This window comes from Oncorhynchus nerka, linkage group LG16, assembly GCF_034236695.1.
Source record: "Oncorhynchus nerka isolate Pitt River linkage group LG16, Oner_Uvic_2.0, whole genome shotgun sequence".
NCBI lineage: Eukaryota > Metazoa > Chordata > Actinopteri > Salmoniformes > Salmonidae > Oncorhynchus > Oncorhynchus nerka.
Genome location: NC_088411.1, coordinates 4664713 through 4687240, shown reverse-complemented (window position 1 = coordinate 4687240; position 22528 = coordinate 4664713). Strand labels below are relative to the sequence as shown.

Sequence of the window (22528 nt, the reverse complement as noted above, 5' to 3'; positions counted from 1 at the left end):
GACCGTGACAAGAGCAGGGATACTGCGCATGTCCGAAACTGCCAAATATGAACGCTGCTCCAACATACGAACAAACCAGGTAGGAGTACTTCATATCTTGACAGGTATTTTTCATGTCTTGATGTTTCTTTAGCGGTTATTAACACAAAGTAGCAGTCATCTTGCCTTTATGTACCATAATACTATTTGCTAGTTAGCCCGTAATGCAAGTTTAACGCCCAACAGCAACCAATTTCGATAGAGTGAGAAGTAGAATTGGTCTCAACCTCGTCAGTTAGCTAGGTGCCAGCTAACTATCTCTCTCCCTCTGAAGGAAAAGCTTTGCGTTTTGCAAAGCAAAAACTATGCATGGTCGTAGCTAATTATTTGACGTGATATAGCTAGCTAATGTTATGTCTTGACCTGGTGAAAACACTGTCAAGACAACGGACCAATGCAATGGCTAAAACAGGGAATGAAAGAAACCTGTCCCCAATGCAAAGGTGACAGCTACCATTTACCAGCTTTCACGGCGTCCGCAGGTCCTATCTGGCCAAATAAGCGAATTCAACTCTACTATGATTTCAAAGTACCTCAACGTGGAGTTGAGGTACTTGGCAATCGCTTACCCAGCCACATAGCCAGGTTGCTATGCAGAAGTGTGGTGTCGGGACCTTGTCATGCCATTGAGCTTGCAGTAAATTCCACACTCGCCTGTCACATTAAATCGCCAGATAACCTTAACTAGCTGGCGTGATCGCATTAAGGTCATGGGTATCATCAGTCCCTTGCTGGCTGACCCTACAAACTCCCCATACAGAAAGGTGTGCTGAAATATGGCTGATTTCATTGGTTCTGCAATACATTGCAATGGCTATGCATTTCTACAATATAGCAGAAATGTATAGCCAATTTATTTTTAGCTGGTGCTCATCTGCATCTGAGCCAATATGATCCCATATTAGCAATAGCTAGTGTTGTTCAGTTCAACAATTTTATCCGTTTCTGTCAAGGGTGGCCAATCATCTGGCATACAATATATATTTTTCTGCTTAGAACCATAAACTTTTAAACAATGACATGGCTGTGTAGATGTCACGAAACTCCATCTCGGAGTCAATAGCCATGTCTCAGGTCTGGGCAAACTTAACCTATATAGCCAGTGTGGGTTGCATATTTGTAGCCAACATCAAATGTCATTGTGAAATAGCTTTGTGGCTTCATACAGGCTAGCAATGCATAACAATGGAAGACGAGAATGTCCATGCCTTTTGGAGGGAGCCCAGCCATGTCCTGTCAAAAGATTGTTACAAGAACCAGTCTAGTTTGTGCTAATGGTGTTTGACTGCTGACAGCAAGACCTTCAGAGATATTCAGATCAACTTTATTATCATTTGGTCATGTGCTTAAAAAGACTGTATATAAAACATGAAAACACAGAAAATGCAAAAAAATAATTCATTCAAAGTGCTGTAGCTACACATTTTAAAGTGAAAGTGTAATATGCTGTATACTCGAGGGACCAACAGACTATTATACAGCCTAATGGCTGTTGGAGTAAAAGAGTCCCCATATCTATGGATTTTGAGTGAAGGGGGTGAGTAAAGTTGCTAGCTAGCATTAAACTTATCTTATAAAAAACAATCAATCTTAACATAATCACTAGTTAACTACACATGGTTGATGATATTACTAGTTTATCTAGCTTGTCCTATGTTGCATATAATCAATGCAGTGCCTGTTAACTTATTACGTATTATAGCCTACCTCGCCAAATGGGTGATGATTTAACAGAAGCGCATTCGTGAAAAAAAGCACAATCGTTGCACCAATGTACCTAACCATAAACATCAATGCCTTTCTTAAAATCAATACACAAGTATATATTTTTAAACCTGCATATTTAGTTAAAAGAAATTCATGTTAGCAGGCAATATTAACTAGGGAAATTGTGTCATTTCTCTTGCGTTCTGTGCAAGCAGAGTCAGGGTATATGCAGCAGTTTGGGCCGCCTGGCTCGTTGCAAACTGTGTGAAGACCATTTCTTCCTAGCAAAGACCGTAATTAATTTGACAGAATTTTACATAATTATGACAACATTGAAAGTTGTGCAATGTAACAGCAATATTTAGACTTAGGGTTGCCACCCGTTCGCTAAAATACAGAACGGTTCCGTATTTCACTGAAAGAATAAACTGTTTGTTTTCGAAATGATAGTTTCCGGATTTGACCATATGAATGACCTAAGGCTCGTATTTCTGTGTGTTTATTATAATTAAGTCTATGATTTGATATTTGATAGAGCAGTCTATCAAATATCAAAGGCTGCAGCAGGCTCATAAGCATTCATTCAAACAGTACTTTCCTGCGTTTGCCAGCAGCTCTTCGCAATGCTTGAAGCACAGCGCTGTTTATGACTTCAAGCCTACCAACTCCCGAGATTAGGCTGGCAATACTATAGTGCCTATAAGAACATCCAATAGTCAAAGGTATATGAAATACAAAATGGTAAAGAGAGAAATAGTCCTATAATAACTACAACCTAAAACTTCTTACCTGGGAATAAAAAAAGACTCATGTTTAAAGGAACCACCAGCTTTCATATGTTCTCATGTTCTGAGCAAGGAACTTAAATGTTAACTTTTTTACATGGCACATATTGCACTTTTACTTTCTTCTCCAACACTGTGTTTTTGCATTATTTGAAAAAAATGGAACATGTTTCATTATTTATTTGATACTAAATTGTTTTTATTTATGTATTATATTAAGTTAAAATAAGTGTTCATTCAGTATTGTTCTAATTGTCATTATTACATATAATAAAAATTGGTTGATTAATCTGTATCTGCTTTTTTTGGTCCTCCAATAATCAGTATTAGCGTTGAAAAGATTTATAGAACATTTTTAAGATATGGCGGTCAACATTCAAATGGTTCAGTTTACGTAAAAATTCTGTTGCAATTTCTTTATTTTTCCAAAGGCACAATCATTGAATTTCTTCAATAAGTCTGGAATTATCCCACTGTTCAGTGACAGCTGGAACAGCTTGCCTGAAGTGCTTTGCTGCTGACGCCATCCGGACCATGTGATTTTCCTGGGTTGACACCACTGGACAAATTTTTCCGTCTCTCTGTCAAAACCTTGAAGAGAGGCTTGGTCTGGGTGGAGGAAACACACAACAGTGGTGTCATCTACATATAAAAAAGTGTGGCTTGCGTCAGAGGCTTGACAATTGTTTGTGTACAATATCAGTGACAGTAGGCAACTTTGAGGGGCTCCCATATTCACCGTTCTAGATGTAGAGATGGCGGAGTTAAAACTTCACTTGTTGAGTACGGTTCACAAAGGAACCTATTAATCCACTTGATCAATAGAGAGTTGACACACAAATTCACCAGTTTATCACCAGTAGGTGGAGTTGAATGGTGTTAAACGCGCTACTGAAGTCAATGAATACAATTTTCACGAGGCTATTTGCCTTTTCTTTATGTTTGTAGATATTGTTCAGCATGACCAGTAACTTATCATCAACACTCCTGGAGGCATGGTAGGTGAATTGGTTTGCGTCTAATTGGGATGAGAGACCAGAAAGAATTTAGTTTTTGAATCCTTTTTTCAAAACATAGGTACAGATTACAGGGCGTAAATCATTTATTTTCTTTTGGCCTGTTTTGTTTTAGGTATTTTTTAGGTAATCAGCGACTTCTTCCATAAGTCTGGAATTATCCCAGTGTTCATTGACCGCTGGAACAGCTTCTGGAACGGTAATGTGAGCTGGTCTGCGCATGCCTGAAGTGCCTTGCTGCTGACGCCGTCTGGACCATAAGGTTTTTGTGAGTTGACACGTTGAACGTTTTGCTTGATGCCATTCACAGAGATCTGTATACCAACAGCTGGTATGCTGTCTATACTGTCCAAGGCCACTTTCTGCAGTGATGTAAAATCACACATCAAACCTACAATAGAAACTGTTCAAATAATTTGCAAAAGCAAGGTCATTTTTGAAGGTCATACAATGTCTCTGGTTTGTAGCCTGTGATGGTTTGTAGCCCTTGCCAGGCTTTGCCTTGTTAAACAGGGTTTCTAACTTGTTTCTGTATGCTGCCTTGCACTCCTTCATTTTGCTTTTGAGTTGCCCCTTTCCTCTTTACTGCCACCGGATTTTAAACACTCCTTTGTGCATATAACCACTGACAACCAAACATGTAAGCTGTCTGACTCACGGTCTTAGGCAGTGGATAGAGTTACCGAGAGCCAGTCATGTCAGAGGGGAGAGACATGGGTACACTCAAGGGAGCAGTTAGCCTAGTTCGGCACTTGGTCGTTGCAGGTGCTTTAGCAGTGAGATAAATGTCAAGCAAAACAATATGTTATTTTTACAGAAACTCATTCTTTCCTCCTCTCTACCCCTCACATACAGTGAACATCATGGGCGGTTGAGAAACACACCCTTGACATATCTTTAGTGAGGAGCACAGAAGGCTAGTTAGACTAGGCTATATTCCAGACCAGACCCCTCAGCCGCAGTCCAGAAGCTAATGCAGCCATGGCTGAGGAGGACTATGGCTGCTTTGTGGACTGGACCCAAATGGGGGACATGGCCAAGAGCAGTGGCACCTCCAAATTGGACGTTAAGGACCACGTGGAGCTCAAAAAGCTGGCCAGGCAGGGTTACTGGTCCAAGAACCACAAGCTCCGTGCCCAGGTCTACCAGCAACTCATTAAGGCAATCCCCTGTCGAACCGTGACACCCGACGCCGAGGTCTACCGCGACCTCATGGGTGACGACACAGGTAAAAAAGCCTTGTCCTCCATCCCACTGCCAGACTTTGTGGACGGCAGCGCTGTGCCGCACTACTGCCTCATGGCAGACGCAGTGACCGTCGTCCACCGGGTCATCTCCTGTCTGGAGGGACAGTTCCCGGACATCTCGCACTGCCCGGCGCTGCCCGCGATGACAGCCCTCCTGCTGCACTTCAGTGCCAATGAGGCGCAGTGCTTCGAGCACGTCAGCCGTCTGCTGGCCTGCAATGAGCCGGGCCAACGCTTTGTAGACCAGACCTTCCTGGCCTATGAGTCCAGCTTCATGACCTTTGGCGACCTGGCCAACAAGTACTGCCCGGCAGCTCACAAGCTCATAGTGGCTACAGCGCAGGACGTGGTGGCGGTGTACTCGGACTGGCAGCGCTGGGTGCTAGGTGACCTGCCCTTCAGCCACGTGGCAAGGGTCCTAGACGTCTTCCTGGTGGAAGGATACAAGGTGTTGTACCGCGTTGCCCTGGCCCTGCTCAAGTTCTACCGCAAGCAGAAGGCCGGGGATGGAACACAGCAATCAGAGGGCCAAAAACAGGACTCTGTGGGGGTCAAGGCAGAGATCCAGGCTTTCGTCAAGGCCATCGGCTCCTACATCACCCCGGACAAGCTGCTGGAGAAGGCCTTCTCTATCCGCTTGTTCAGTCGCAAAGAGATCACTCTCCTGCAGCTAACCAACGAGAAATCGCTGCAGCAGAAGGGCATCACTGTCAAACAGAAGAGGTGAGTGAGCAGGGCTAGTGACAGCATCAGTTCTAATTGGGCCTAATTTACATATTAAAAAAATAATAGTTTACAACTCAAATTAATGGAAGTCAGAAGCAATGGATGCTAGTGCTTCTGCTAATGCCATGGTAGCGCCTTAGCTAATGGCAGCGTAAATAAACATTAGACATGGTTCTAAGGGCAACAAGCCATAAACCAAATCAGGATGAGAGGCATGCACTTGCAAAACTGCATGACCTCATTAGCCACCAGTGAGAGGTGGCCATTGTTCCTGGCTATATAAAGCTGGTACGACTTGCTGCTAAAAGCATTTGGATTGTCTAATTGATTCTCTGTTTTTAGTTTGCTTGCTCTTTTTTCCTGTTGTGGCTCTGGCTTGCTTTTTGTCATTGATTAATTTCTCACCTTTCTATTCATAGTTTCTGTGCACCTTTTTTGTTCTCTTTTTTCCTTTGCTGTTAATTTTTTTGCATTCCACCGTCTTCTTCCATTTGCACCTTTACTCTTGTGTCCATGTGTCGTCTACTGCTCATGCTCCTCCATTCTCCCATGAACATGGCTCTGTTAGCCTGAGGTAGGTGTCTCCTCCCTCTCTCTCTTTCCACTCTCTCTCATTACCTGTTAACACTTGAGCTGACCTCCCTCATTAGTGATAAATTGTATTAGGAACCTTGGCCATATTCTCTGTAATGTATCCTAATCTAAGTGACCAGGAAACAAGATTTGGACATAATACACTGTACCATAGTCAAACCTTAACTCTGCAGGCTTTTGCTACACTCAATTGAGTAGGCCTAATTAAAGTCCCTGACTGATTAGCTGGTCCAATCACCTTGTTTGAGAGGTTTGAATTAGGTGCTGTTGGATCATTTCCAGCTCACGCTGTGGCCCTTTTTAGGTCAAGAGTTGTACATTTCCAACAACAACAACCATGATGTGCTCAGACAAGCTTGGAAAATACCATATGAACCTTCCATTACCACAGCGTCATGGCCCTACATACTGTACAAACACTTCTTTGACTCTCCAATCAGGAGTTTATGTGTTACTAACAAAGTAGTCTTCTCCTTCCTGCCCGGTTACCATGGCGATAGGCGGACCGTGCAGCTGGCTCTGAACCCGGACACCTTCTCCTCGGAGGTAGTCAGCGCCAAGGAGATGAAGGACATCTGGTCGTGGATCCCCGAGCGCTTCGCCCTATGCGAACCGCAGCTCCTCTTCACCACCTCAACCCATGGCTGCAGCCTCAACAGGTACTTTCTGCCAACTTTACCAGTCTCATTGTAGCCACTTTATCCTGCAGCCGAGGCTAACCACTAGACCAAGGGTGTCAAGTAACGATCCAATGTGGCCCACAGGTGTTTTCCTAGGGGGAACAGGTCTCAATCTACTTTGAAATGACTAAAACCAAATGAAAACTGTAGAAATACTGGACCTACATTTCTATACAGACTATTCAGCTTGCACGGAAACAAAAGCTAACTTGACAAGAATGGCCAATGGTAGTACAATGGGGAAAATACGAGCACTATCATGTTTTTTTTTGTCACTACCAATGCAGAAAATACCATGGTACGGATGCAAATACCAAGGTATTTTTCTGCCATGGTAGTAACAAAAAAAAACCATAATATTTTCATTGTACTACCATGGTACAAAGATGCACCATGGTAGTACAGTGAAAAAACTACTATGGTTTTCTACTAGTAGCATATAGTGAAACGTGAAAGCATGGTAGTTGTTCATGATGGTTTGTGTGTCACACAATTCTTTGGGTAAAGTGACCAAAAACATAGTCATGTATGGTACTCACATAATGTAATATTGACTACTCGCTCTGCAATAGCAAAGCGTAGGTCTAGGGAACCCTCTTAACCCTTTGATGAGAACGATCACATATTTGTGATCATTGTTGAGTGGACCCTGCAGCGTATGATCTGAAATACAGTGGGGCAAAAAATGATTTAGTCAGCCACCAATTGTGCAAGTTCTCCCACTTAAAAAGATGAGAGGCCTGTCATTTTCGTCATAGGTACACTTCAACTATGACAGACAAAATGAGAAGAAAGAAAATCCAGAAAATCACATTTTATGATTTTTAATGAATTTATTTGCAAATTATGATGTAAGTGACCTAACAGCTAGACTTGTTTACAATGTACCACATCTCTGGTGAGCACAAGGGACTAATATAATGTTGTTTAGAAAAGAACAGCAACTAAATTATTTTTGATGGCAGCCGTGTTTGTTTGACAGACAAGTTAAAACTCCCTAATCCCAGAATGCCATTAACTATAATGCCGAATTCAAAACAACTTGGACCTTGGACACCTCAGACTTCAGTGATTTCAAAACAACCGGGAACTCGGGGAGGGGGTTGCTCCGACTCGGAATTCCAACTCTGCGCCTCTTTCTAGAGCTCCGACTTTCCGACCTGAAGATCACTGATGTCATGATTTTACTTTGTATTTTTCAGAGTTCCTAGTTGTTTTGATCATGGCAAAAGACGCAAATAAACCAAGTCAAAGATGGCTGTTCGGAAAATATCAACTTAGTTTGGCCACCTTTCAGTTTATAACAAATCTGCATGTGCTTTGTTAGTGTTTACAAGAACCGGACCACATGACTTGACGAGTGGTCAAAAACTGTAAACAAATCACAAAGCAAATAAAATCCTTTCACCTCACAGATCATCAGCCAAATACAAGCCTACTGCCTAGCCGTAGTGCGAATAGGGTTGCCAGAAATGGATGAAACCATTTTAGTGGGGTTTATAAACTGACTAAAAAATTTTTTTAAAACCTGGAACTGGACTCCTGGGCTCCGTTTCTGAAATATAACAGGAAAAAAAAGTATAATCAATTTTTGGTATTCCTTGATTTATAATGCATTCTCACAATTATGTTTTATCATTTGACCAAATGGTTGTTGGCTAGAGAAAATATGATTTGATTATTTCAATAGCCCTAGCCAACAACCTTTAACCAAATCTGTAGACTACTGTAAACTAAAGACCACGATTTGGGTTGTTCCATTACATCAACTTCTCCTAGGAATATATTGTATAGTTAGTAGTCTGTAGATGGCACCAAGGCATAAACCTAGATAATCCTGTCTAGCTCCATAGTTTATGATAACCCATTATACAGTTGAAGTCGGAAGTTTACATACACTTAGGTTGGAGTCATTAAAACTTGTTTTTCATCCACTCCACAAATTTCTTCAAGTCGGTTAGGACATCTACTTTGTGCATGACACAAGTCATTTTTCCAACAATTGTTTACAGACAGATTATTTCACTTATAATTCACGGTATCACAATCCCAGTGGGTCAGAAGTTTACATTCACTAAGTTGACTGTGCCTTTAAACAGCTTGGAAAATTCCAGAAAATGATGTCATGGCTTTAGAAGCTTCTGATAGGCTAATTGACATCATTGGAGTCAATTGGAGGCCTACCTTCAAACTCAGTGCCTCTTTGCTTGAAATAATTGGAAAATCAAAAGAAATCAGCCAAGACCTCAGAATAAAAATTGTAGACCTCCACAAGTCTGGTTCATCCTTGGGAACAATTTCCAAACGCCTGAGGTACCACGTTCATCTGTACAAACAATAGTACGCAATTATAAACACCATGGGACCATGCAGCCGTCATACTGCTCATTCAGGAAACGCGTTCTGTCTCCTAGAGATTAACATACTTTGGTGCGAAAAGTGCAAATCAATCCCAGAACAACAGCAAAGAACCTTGTGAAGATGCTGTAGGAAACCAGTACAAAAGTATCTATATCCACAGTAAAACGAGTCCTATATTGACATAACCTGAAAGGCTATTCAGTAAGGAAGAAGGGACTGGTGCACTTCACAAAATAGATGGCATCATGAGGGACAATTATGTGGATATATTGAAGCAACATCTCAAGACATCAGTCAGGAAGTTAAAGCGTGGTTGCAAATGGATCTTCCAAATGGACAATGACCCCAAGCATACTTCCAAAGTTGTGGCAAAATGGCTTAAGGACAACAAAGTCAAGGTATTGGAGTGGCCATTACAAAGCCCTGACCTCTATCCTATAGAAAATTTGTTGGCAGAACTGAAAAAGTGTGTGCGAGCAAGGAGGCCTACAAACCTGACTCAGTTCCACCAGCTCTGTCAGGAGGAATGGGCCAAAATTCACCCAACTTATTGTGGGAAGCTTGTGAAAGGCTACCCAAAACATTTGACCCAAGTTAAACCATTTAAAGGCAATGCTACCAAATATTAATCGAGTGTATGTAAACTTCTGACCAACTGGGAATGTGATGATAGAAAGAAAAAGCTGAACTTTTTTTTTTCTCTCTAGTATTATTCTGACATTTCACATTCTTAAAATAAAGTGGTGATCCTAACTGACCTAAGACAGGGAGTGTTTACTAGGATTAAATGTCAGGAATTGTGAAAAACTGAGTTTAAATGTATTTGGCTAAGGTGTATGTAAACTTCCGATTTCAACTGTATCTACAGCCTCGCTTCACTCATGCCACGTTCTGCATACAATATAGCTGATTGCACGCACAAAGTACCTCACTTTGTTGCTAACATGACTTTGTCCACCACTCTGTTCTCATTATCCTCAGCCTCGACCAGGCTAAAACCTATCCAAGCCATAATACTCACTGCATTTGATGTGAAATCTTCCTCGCTTGGTGACGAGGCAGGCCTCTGTAGGCTACATGTGCAGTGGTGATAAATTACATACATTTTTTTAAATGAAGAAAAAGTGTTTAGGATGCCAGCCGTTCTCGGGCTTAGCCATGGTCGACATATGTAATATTTGCTCATACCCGGCTCTCACTTTTTGTATGCAACTATTGTATCAAATACACCAGATTTAGCCTCAGGTTTCCGGCCCTATCTCACATGCACAGCCGCTCAGACAGGCTAATACCAAAGCCTCTTTCAGATAATAATAGATGTAATATAGATGATAATACTAATTATACAATGATCAATAATACTATACATACTGCTACTACTATAGGAAGAACATTTTATGAAGCAGACATTGCGGTATTGATACAAAGAGGGATGTAGAGAATCGTGGCAAAATGCAACAATCAAATTCTAGAACAGCAGCATAGAATGCTGGTCCCGCGTGCAAAAATAACTCTCTGTAAGGGCCATTATTAATATTTAGAACTTACTCGTCAAAAGGTTAAACCCCTTTAGCTCATAGTGAAAAACCACAACACACATGGTCTAGTAGTGTGCCCTACTATTAAACCTTGGGACCTAGATAGGTTATGGTGAGAAGAATGGAGACGTGACACCTTGACGAAAAGGTTTAAAATAATACATTTATCTGGTGCTTCTCTCTTCGGTACAGTTTTAGTTGGTTCTCTCTCATTCAGCTGACTACTCTTCTACCTTTCTAAATAGCCAACATACTAAAAAACTATTTGTAAAAAGGTATTGTCGTATCTCGACATAACAGTCAAGTTCAACTTCATACCTTTCAGACTGTCAGTACGGTTGAAAGTATGGATTATATCCCCCGCACGCCGTGCAGGTCGGGTAATAATGACAGTCATATCGGTGACGTGGGAGGACGTGCCCACGGTTCATATGAAACACTCACTTTCTTATTTCTTCTCACAAAGTTCGCTTGGCCATATCGTGCAAGTTGACTGCTCCGCTGCTCCTGGTTTTTTGGATTGCATCTTCCAGTAGGATAAGCTAAACTTTGCTTACTTTCAGTCACCAACAGCCTGACCTGTGGGTTGGAGCACAAAACTCACCCTCCAAGGCTATGTGACAGCTCTCCCCTACCTATCCCTACCTAGAGTATATCAGGCGTCCTTGTCTTGTGCTGACTTAGTCCAACAGCTAGTATGTGTGTTGGCAGATATCCTAAAACAGAGCCTTGAGGATCACTGAAATGTACAGTTGATTTGTCAGAGGACAAACCATCCACAGAGACAAGCTGATATCTTTCCGACAGATAAGATCTAAACCAGGCCAGAAATTGTCCGTGTAGACCAATTTGGGTTTCCAATCTCTCCAAAAGAATGTGGTGATCGATGGCATCAAAAGCAGCACTAAGGTCTAGGAGCACGAGGACAGATGCAGAGCCTTGGTCTGACGCCATTAAAAGGTAATTTACCACTTTCATAAGTGCCGTCTCAGTACTATGATGAGGTCTAAAACCAGACGAAGCGTTTCGTATACATTTTGTCTTCGGGAAGGCAGTAAGTTTGCCGCGCAACAGCTTTTTCTATAATATTTGAGATGAATGGGAGATTTGGTAAGGGCCGATATAGTTTTATATATTTTCTGGGTCAAAGTTTGGCTTTTTCAAGGGAGACTTTATTACTGCCACTTTTAGTGAGTTTGGTACACATCCGGTGGATAGGGAGCCATTTATTATGTTCAACATAGGAGGGCCAAGCATAGAAAGCAGCTCTTTCAGTAGTTTAGTTGGAATAAGGTCCAGTATGCAGCTTGAAGGTTTAGAGGCCATGACTATTTTCATCAATGTGTCAAGAGATATAGTATTAAAACACTTGAGCGTCTCCTTTTATCCTAGGTCCTGTCAGTGTTGTGCAGACTCAGGACAACTGAGCTTTGGAAAAATATGCAGATCTAAAGAGGAGTCCGTAATCTGCTTTCTAATGATCAAAAATTTTTTGTCAAAGAAGTTTTGTGACAGTTTGTGACAGTATCAAAAATACATTTAGGATTGTTCTTATTTTCCTCAATTAAGTTGGAAAAATAGGATGATCGAGCAGCAGTCAGGGCCCTTCGATACTGCACGGTACTGTCTTTCCAAGCTAGTCGGAAGACTTCCAGTTTGGTGTGGCGCCATTTCCGTTCCAATTTTCTGGGAGCTTGCTTCAGGGCTCGGGTATTTTCTGTATACCAGGGAGCTAGTTTCTTATGACAAATGTTTTTTGTTTTTAGGGGTGCGACTGCATCGAGGATATTACGCAAGGTTAGGTGGTTAACCGATTGTTGTACTCTGACGTCCTTGGGTAGGTGGAGGTAGTCTGGAAGGGCATCTAGCAATCTTTGGCTTGTCTGAGAATTTATAGCACAACTTTTGATGATCCTTGGTTGGGTTCTGAGCAGATTATTTGTTGCGATTGCAAATGAAATAAAATGGTGGTCCGATAGTCCAGGATTATGAGGAAAAACATTGAGATCCACAATATTTATTCCACGGGACAAAACTATGTCCAGAGTATGACTGTGGCAGTGAGTAGGTCCGGAGACATGTTGGACAAAACCCACTGAGTCGATGACGGCTCCAATAGCCTCTTGGAGTTGGTCTGTTGACTTTTCCATGTGAATATTAAAGTCACCAAAAATCTGAATATTATCTGTCATGACTACACAAGGTCCGATAGGAATTCAGGGAACTCAGTGAGGAACGCTGTATATGGCCCAGGAGGCCTGTAAACAGTAGCTGTAAAAAGTGAGTAGGCTGCAAAGACTTCATGACTAGAAACTCAAAAGATGAAAGGGCAGTCATTTTTCTTGTTTGTAAATTGAAATTTGGTATTGTAAATGTTAGCAACACGTCCGCCTTTGCGGGATGCACGGGGGATATGGTCACTAGTGTAACCAGGAGGAGAGGCCTCATTTAACACAGTGAATTCATCAGGCTTATGCCATGTTTCAGTCAGGCCAATCACATCAAGATTATGATCAGTGATTAGTACATTAACTATAACTGCCTTGGAAGTGAGGGATCTAACATTAAGTAGCCCTATTTTGAGATGTGAGGTATCACGATCTCTTTCAATAATGGCAGGAATGGAGGAGGTCTTTATTCCAGTGAGATTGCTAAGGCGAACCCCCGGCAGGTTTAGTTTTGCCCAACCTAGGTCGAGGCACAGACAAGGTTTCAATGGGGATGGCTGAGCTGACTACACTGACTGTGCTAAGCTGGCAGGCTGGCTAACAGCCTGCTGCCTGGCCTGCACCCTATCTCATTGTGGATCTAGAGGAGTTAGAGCCCTGTCTTTGTTCATAGATAAGATGAGAGCACCCCTCCAGCTAGGATGGAGTCCATCACTCCTCAGCAGGCTTGGTCCTGGCCGGCTTAGCCGTGATGATGACCTGCTCTTCACTCGGGCATCCACCCAGCAGTTTAATGAACAGGATGATGACACGCCCAACATGGCGAGGGAAGTGCCTACCAATGTTGTGGACCCATTCAGAGTCAACGCTATGGATGGGTCCGAGAAGTCATTCCAAGGCTCTGATCACATTGACTCAGAAGAAAGCTGTGCCTCACTACTCACTGTCTTGCGTGCGGCCTTAGCTAGGCTAGAGCTTGATCACCCATAAGCCACAGACAGCTGTTAACCTGTTCTTTAAGAACAGGTTTTATATGAACCGCGAGGCACGCCCTCCCACGCTGTCACGTCAACGGCGTGACTGTTGTTATTAATACTCAACCTGCACGGAGTGCGAGGAATATAATCCATACTTTCGACCGTATTGACGGTCTTCCAGGTATTCGTAAAACCATAGTTAAATTTATAACTTCTGTTAAAATGTTTCCTTTTGTTTTACACTGTGTGAACGTTCGTTGGAGCCCTCTGTCACCATGACTACAACACGCTAGCTTGACTGGAGCTAATGTTAGCCGACATTAGTTTAATTTATAAAAGGCAGTACTCATAAGCTATCAAAAACGTAGTCAAAATATAACAATAATATCATTACACTCCACTAAACTTGGTGTTTCATATCCTATGCTTTATAACTCACTCACTGTGAAAATAAGGTTTAAAATCATTTGTTTATCTGATGCTTCTCTCTTCAGTTTTCAATTGTCTCTCATTTAACTGACTCACTGACAAAAGCCACAGAGTGAGAGTGCGTGAAGCAACCACTAGAGTGAGCGGCTCCCTCTGCGGGCCGAAACATGCATAACACCCCTTGACTATAAATAAATGATTACAAAAGGCCAAAGATTAGGCTGCCATATATCTCATAGGGATCCCAAACATCAGTAAGAAACTGTACTATTAATACAGAAAGTTTTACCCCTTTTTGACAGCAAATATTTCCTTTTTTCTTTGATTTTAGACGAACTAGGACCAACAATATTAGACGAATGCCTCTTTATCAGAAAGAGTATATAACTGGTATATAAATGCAGCAATATAATAATTCAATAGCTGATTTAACGAGCCATTCGCAGTTTCACTGTCCTGGCCGTGTGTACTTAGACTTGCATGGCTTAATCTTTGAGACAAGCATATGCTACTGGCAGGATCAACCACCTTTTGACCTTTTGGGGGGGGGGTATTTATTTAATGCATTATACTTCCATTATACCATGTTAACACAATTAATAAAGATGGTACCATATGATCATTGTTTGTACTATTTATCATAATTGTGTGTTACCATGGTAGAATGTACACTGAGTATACAAAATATTAGGAACATCAGCTCTCTCCATGACAGACTGACCAGGTGAAATCTGTGATCCCTTAATGATGTCGCTTGATAAATGCACTTCAGTGTAGATGAAGGGGAGGAGACAGGTTAAATAAGGATTTCTAAGCCTTGAGACAGTTGAGACATGGATTGTGTATGTGTGCCATTCAGAGGGTGAATGGGCAAGATATGATTTAAGTGCCTTTGAACAGGGTATGGTAGTTGGTGCCAGACGTACCGCTTTGTGTCAAGTACTGCAACGCTGCTGGGTTTTTCATGATCAACAGTTTCCTGTGTGTATCACGACTGGTCCACCAACCAAAGGACATCCATCCACTGTGGGAAGCATTGGAGTCAACATGGGCCAGCATCCCTGTGGAACGCTTTCAACACCTTGTAGAGTCCTTGCCCCAACAAATTTAGGCTACTCTGAGGGCAAAGGGGGTTGGGGGGTTCTTAATGTTATGTACACTCAGTGTATAATGCAGGTTAAAACCAAGGTATTTCCATGTATCCGATCTATACCGTGGTATAAATGGTGCAATTCCATGGTAATATTTTGCTACAACTGCAGTACCCTGGTAGTACCATCATACTTCAAGGCTAAAGCTCCTGAGTGGCGCAGCGGTCTAAGGCACTGTATCTCAGTGCTAGAGGCGTCACTACAGACACCCTGGTTCGAATCCAGGTTGTATCACAACCGGTCGTGATTGGGAGTCCAATAGGGTGGCGCACAATTGGCCCAGCGTTGTCTGGGTTTGGCCGGTGTAGGCTGTCATTGTAAATACGAATTTGTTCTTAACTTACGTGCCTAGTTAAAAAGGTTACTTTATTTTTTTTTTAATAAAGCCATGGTACATTTTCATGATTATAGCAACATTTTCATATCACCTATAGGCTATATCACCGCAGATATGCAATATTATCGTCGCTATGCTGTAATGTCGCCAAGCCCGACCCATTGGTTCACTTCCTACTTTACCCAGTTTATCATACTTATCTTACTCTGTACCTTTCCCCACAGTCTCGGCTACCTTACCATAAAGGGGCGATCTGCAATTGGTAGGCTACATCCATTTTGGGAATTTATAGTGATAGTTCACCCAAATGAGAAATTGGTTTCCTTATCCAGTAAGCAGTCTATGGACAAGGTATGACAGCAATCCATGCATTGGTTTAATTTTCCTGCCATTGTTAAATATATTTGAACTTACTCTACAGATTATCTGTGGTGTTGGTGCTTCAGCTGGTTGAAAGTTGAGACAAAATATCCACAGTATTGTTAAACAGACGGAGGTACATGGTCGCGATGCATGTATACTAACTGATGTTCACATGGTTTTGTGCCAGTTGATAGATATGTTATCTTCAGTGCCGGCGCTTTGGGTAAACAAGATTTCACTGTGGATAGTTTCACTCAAATTAGGAGCAGCTGAAGGACCAACCGCACAGACAACCAGTAGAGTAAGTTCAATTGTAATTTGAATGTCTTGTAAGGAAAATGTCCATGATTTTGCAGTGCTTTTTGTTTTCAGATTGTTTAGCAAGAATTGGTATCAAAGTCTGATTTATTAGGCAAGGTTCAGTTATGAATCAGCAATGCCCTTATCCTTGTCGTTGTATAGTCGGTCAGAGCTATCCAAAGTACATCACTAGTGGCTATAAAGACTAGCTAGTGAAAAATGCTGATCTTTCAGACTCAGATTGACACATTTGGTTTTTCAATAGGGAATGGTTTAACTTTCTGAGTAATGCTACATAGAAATAATGGACCAAAGAGTCACTGCAGGATGATTATAAAACAAATCTGACTATTCATCTAAATCTGACTTTAAAACACTTATGGAATGTATCATGCTGTATCATGCTTCAGTTGAAAAGGTCCCCCTTTCTTTTTTCTTTCTCATCTCTAAGATACAACATGATTGATAACGGGTAGCTTGTGTTTTTCATAGAGATACTTGCATGGCCAGACTGTAAGTGATGTGATGTGTAATCGTGGTTGTCCATTCCTTTTGTCCCAGGTTCTACGCTCATGTCGAAGGCTATGAGCCCACTCTGCTACTCATCCGGACCTGTGAATCTGACGTAGGGACCTTACACACACTTACGACTTGTGTGTGCCCTTACCCCCTCATGTAGCAACATAATGACATCCACAGCAATAGACAAGTAACTATCGAGCTCACAGGATTATGGCATGGAGGATCAAGTGTTTTAAATCTACAGTTGAGTCAGTTTTTCAATCATATTGATATGGTAAAGACTGATAATTTAATGATATATGGATACATGTACAGTATGCATTATCTACTTCTAATAATAAGCATTTTGTGACTGAATAAAACACGTTTTTGGGTGCAACCCTGTCTCAAACTGTCCTATCCCTATTTTCCTATTCTCCTATGCCTTCTAAACATTCCTTTTATTTTCTATCCCACTTCTCCCATTGATGCTACTGTAATACACCCTGTCACCATGCCCTGCATTGTCTATCCAGGTATGTGGAGCCTTCCTCTCTACAGATTGGGAGGAGCGCAAGCGAGGCGGGAACAAACTCAGCTTCTTTGGGACCGGAGAATGTTTCATCTTCAGGGTGAGTTGTCTATTTCCCTATTCACTTTCATTTTCTCATCCAATTAGGCTATGTGAACCCACCATTCTTTGCTTTTATGTATTATTTTTGAGGTGTAGCATGTTTTGGGAATTATTTTGGGTGCGTCCCATATATACTGAACAAAAAATATAAACGCAACAATTTCATTGATTTTACTGAGTTTACAGTTCATATGAAGAAATCAATTCATTAGGCCCTAATCTATGGATTTCATATGACTGAGAATACAGATATGCATCTGTTGGTCACAGATAACTTAAAGAAAATGGACCTGACAATGGGCCTCAGGATCACTTATGGTGTTTTTGTGCATTCAAATTGCAATCGATAAAATACAATTGTGTTCGTTGTCAGTAACTTATGTCTGCCCATACCATAACCCCACCGCCACCATGGGGCACTCTGCTCACAAAGTTTACATCAGAAAACTGCTAGCCCAGACGACGGCGGTTGTGCGGCCAGTTGGATGTACAGCCAAATTATTTTAAAACAACGTTGGAGGCGGCTTATGGTAGAGAAATTAACATGACATTTTCTGCCATTTTATGGTAGAGAAATTAACATTACATTCTCTGGCAACAGCTCTGGTGGACATTCCTGCAGTCAACATGCCAATTGCATGCTCCTTCAAAACTTGAGACATATGTGGCATTGTGTTGTGTGACGAAACTGCACATTTTAGAGTGGCCTCTTTATGGTCCCCAGCACAGGGTGCACCTGTGTAATGATCATGCTGTTTAATCAGCTTCTTGATATGTCACACCTGTCAGGTGGATGGATTATATTGGGAAAGGAGAAATGCTCACTAAACAGGGATGTAAACAAATTTGTGCACAACATTTGAGAGAGAGAAGCATTTTGTGCGTATGGAACATGAAACATGAAACTTTACATGTTATGTTTTATATTTTTGTTCAGTGTAATTTATCCTCAGAATTGTCAAAGAAGTGACTAAGAGTGGGAACCAGGGGGCAAGACTTACAAATAGTTTTTGTAATAGCCCGTCACAATAATTAGTCTCCTTATCACAAGTCAGGCCTCCACCCACTGAACAGAAAAGCATATCAGATCCAAAATGAGTGATATAACAAAATGTTATGTAAACTTTAGAGAGGTTTTGCTGAGTGTACCTGAGCTAGAAATAGCTTCAATTCCAAGTCCTAGCGTGAATTATTAAACTGTTGTGGTGTGGATGATGCGCAGCTGTGTGCCCTGTTGGTCTGCCTGTGGCCACACACACACTCAACGGAAAGTCCTGGAACTGGAGCCTAACAGTACAATGCCACCTGATAAGGCCCTCACCTGACGCCACATACAATAAGATAAGGATCAAGTTCTATCAGACATGCATGGAGAGAGAGAGAGGCTGGGGAGGGATCAAGGGAATGAAAAAGCAACAATTCTGACAGAGTATTCAGTGTCCAGCTTGTGTCTGAAAGATTCAAGGTAACCCCTCCAGTATGAAGATCATAGAGATGTAATGAATATGGCCACCAGTCACTCCACCCATCACACAACATTGACTTGAAAGAGTATTCCTGTTCAAGTAATTATATTTTAATGATGAACATCAACCCACAAACGTGAGCATCCCTCCCGTTTTTTTTGTCGGTGTAGCTGAAGCCGGAGATGGAGAGGTATGAGTGGGTGGTGATCCGTCACCCGGAGCTAGCCTCCACCATCAAGGGTCAGAGCAGTGAGGTCCCTGCCGAGGACGAGGCTCCCCCCGACAAGCAGAACTCGGACGGCAACCGCCTTCCTGTGGGAAGGCCAGCCGCTGACCCATCTGATCGCCTGTCGCCCTTCCTCTCAGCCCGACACTTCCATCTCAACTCCAGGAACACCTCCATGTTCATGTCGGGAAACTTTGACTCCATCATAGTGGGTGAGTGGAGTCCTTCTTGTTCTTAATCGATCAAACTAGCCAGAGTGAGTAAGATGTTCTCAGGTCTATATCAGTCATTGATAAGGACAGTGCCACAATTAAACTAACTGAAAATCCTTGTGGCCCTTGCCTGTGCCTCTCTTCTTCTTCTCACCCAGCGTCTCTCTTCCTTAATTGATCAATCCGATTGTTCAGTTCACTTAACGAGATAAGATCATTTTCCTGTCTTAACTGCTGTTCTGTCTCCTGCCAGGGGGAGGCGAGGGCAACGCGCTGTACATCGACAGTGAGCTAAACCACGGACGCACAGCCCGCTGCACCACCTTTGACAACCCACCGCTCTGCTCCACCGAGAGCTTCCAGGTGGCCCTGCTGGAGGTGTGGGGCTTCAAGGACACCATGGCCTCAGATAGATAGACACTCACAGTTCGAGATACACACATCCCACCAAGGGCCTGATGAAGCTACCTGCAGTATCAGAACAAACCACTTTCCGTCCAGCAAATTCATTTATCCATTGAACTCTACATAAATGTGAAATATATGTATTTATTCATGTAAAACAAGTATCATATTCTGAAAGTGTTTTTATTTGTGATTCTTTTTTTTACAGATGTTTTATTACATTGTATTACTATTTTTGTTGAATCTCATTGAGGGGTTTGATGGCGAAAAGCAGCTCTGTTGTCTGGAATGATCAAATGTCATCATTTTACACACTCAAGTAACGTCATTTCTGTGTTCACTTTATATCCACTCCTTAATTTGTGCAATCTGGTTATGCACCAAACCAACCGCCAAAATGGTGGTAAGCAGGCCTATAAGGCCTGTATTCACTATATCGACAGGCAGTCTACCCAGCTGTCAGAACTGCTGAAGTATGGCTGTTGTGCGGCCATATTCTCAACAGATGTCTTAGCTCTGAGAACAGCAGTACATTAGAGAGGCCCCTTTGTAAAGTATGTGAATATTGTTCTTTGACTGTGTTTTATTGATAGTGTGAAAGGGTTATCAGGTGAGATGAAGACCATATCCACGTCCCTCATCATTTAGGTGCACAATCTGTGGTAAAGCTATCTGTGTAAGTAATGCAGTATTCATCTGTCTTTCTATTTCTCTATCCGTCCTACAAACAATATCATCCAAAAAATGTCAGAATATGTACGTTCTTGTGCAGACTCAACTGTATATCATTGAATATCTGTGTTGTATTGAAGAAAGTCCTCCAGTGAAGTATTGATTGAAAAATTACAGCTACTCATACAGTTGAAGTCTGAAGTTTACATACACCTTAGCCAAATACATTTAAACTCAATTTCACAATTCCTGACATTTCATCTGGGTAAAAATTCCCTGTCTTAGGTCAGTTAGGATCACCACTTTATTTTAAGAATGTGAAATGTCAGAATAATAGTAGAGAGAATTATTTATTTCAGCTTTTATTTTTTTCATCATATTCCCAGTTGGTCAGAAGTTTACATACACTCAATTAGTATTTGGTAGCATTGCCTTTCAATTGTTTAACTTGGGTCAAACGTTTTTGGGTAGCCTTCCACAAGCTAATCACAATAAGTTTTTTAAAATTTTGCCCATTCCTCCTGACAAAGCTGGTGTAACTGAGTCAGGTTTCTAGGCCTCCTTGCTCGCACACAATTTTTCAGTTCTGCCCACACATTTTCTATAGGATTGAGGTCAGGGCTTTGTGATGGCCACTCCAATACCTTGACTTTGTTGTCCTTAAGCCATTTTGCCACAACTTTAGAAGTATGCTTGGGGTCATTGTCCATTTGGAAGACCCAATTTCGACCAGGCTTTAACTTCCTGACTGACGTCTTGAGATGTTGCTTCAATATATCCACATAATTGTCCCTCCTCATGATGACATCTATTTTGTGAAGTGCACCAGTCCCTCCTGCAGCAAAGCACCCCCACAACATGATGCTGCCACCCCCGTGCTTCACGGTTGGGATGGTGTTCTTCGGCTTGCAAGCCTCCCCCTTTTTCCTCCAAACATAACGATGGTGATTATGGCCAAACAGTTCTATTTTTGTTTCATCAGACCAGAGGACATTAATCCATGTGCAGTTGCAAACCATAGTCTGGCTTTTTATGGCGGTTTTGGAGCAGTGGCTTCTGCTGAGCAAACTTTCAGTTTATGTGGATATAGATACTTTTGTACATGTTTCCTCCAGCATCTTCACAAGATCCTTTGCTGTTGTTCTGGGATTGATTTGCACTTTTCACACCAAAGTACGTTCATCTCTAGGAGACAGAACTCGTCTCCTTCTCGAGCAGTATGACGGCTGTGTGGTCCCATGGTGTTTATACTTGCTTACTATAGTTTGTACAGATGAACGTGGTACCTTCAGGCGTTTGGAAATTGCTCCCAATGATGAACCAGACTTGTGGAGGTCTACCATTTTTTTCTGAGGTCTTGGCTGATTTCTTTCATTTTCCCTTGATGTCAAGCAAAGAGGCATTGAGTTTGCATTGACTCAAATAATGTCATGGCTTTAGAAGCTTCTGATAGGCTAATTGACATCATTTTTGGAATTTTCCAAGCTGTTTAAAGGCACAGTCAACTTAGTGTATGTAAACTTCTGGCCCACTGGAATTGTGATACAGTGAATTATAAGTGAAAAAATCTAAACAATTGTTGGACAAATTACTCATCATGCACAAAGTATATGTCCTAACCGACTTGCCAAAACTATAGTTTGTTAACAAGAAATGTGTGGAGTGGTTGAAAAACGAGTTTTAATGACTCCAACCTAAGTGTATGTAATCGTCCAACTTCAACTGTACATGTGAAAGTAATACACTTTTTAAACAAGTGACATTTGTCTCTGTCATGTTTTATTGTTCAATCATTTCAGTTTTTGTGCTAGCTTTGCTTACATATGTGCCCCTACCAACCCTACTGTTCTTACTCTGACTATGGGGTGAAAGGAGGGGAGTAGTAGTATCGCCTCCTTTGAATTCCATGCTGTCACAGTTACCAGCCCTTTCAAGCTTAACATCCTTATCATTTATCGCCCTCCAGGTTCCCTCGGAGAGTTCATCAATGAGCT

The 22528-nt window shown here is 41.8% G+C and overlaps 1 protein-coding gene across 1 annotated transcript; it reads left to right on the top strand.

The window, feature by feature from the left end:
• On the top strand, positions 1-22294 carry LOC115143934 (TBC1 domain family member 24-like). Its single transcript, XM_029684410.2, has 9 exons — positions 1-79; positions 3480-3529; positions 3663-3815; positions 4403-5517; positions 6615-6773; positions 16980-17043; positions 17456-17551; positions 19190-19457; positions 19711-22294. The coding sequence occupies exons 4-9, from the start codon at positions 4529-4531 to the stop codon at positions 19872-19874; spliced, it is 1740 nt and encodes a 579-aa protein (XP_029540270.1). The 5' UTR covers positions 1-79; positions 3480-3529; positions 3663-3815; positions 4403-4528; the 3' UTR covers positions 19875-22294.
• The last annotated feature ends 234 nt before the right edge of the window (positions 22295-22528 follow it).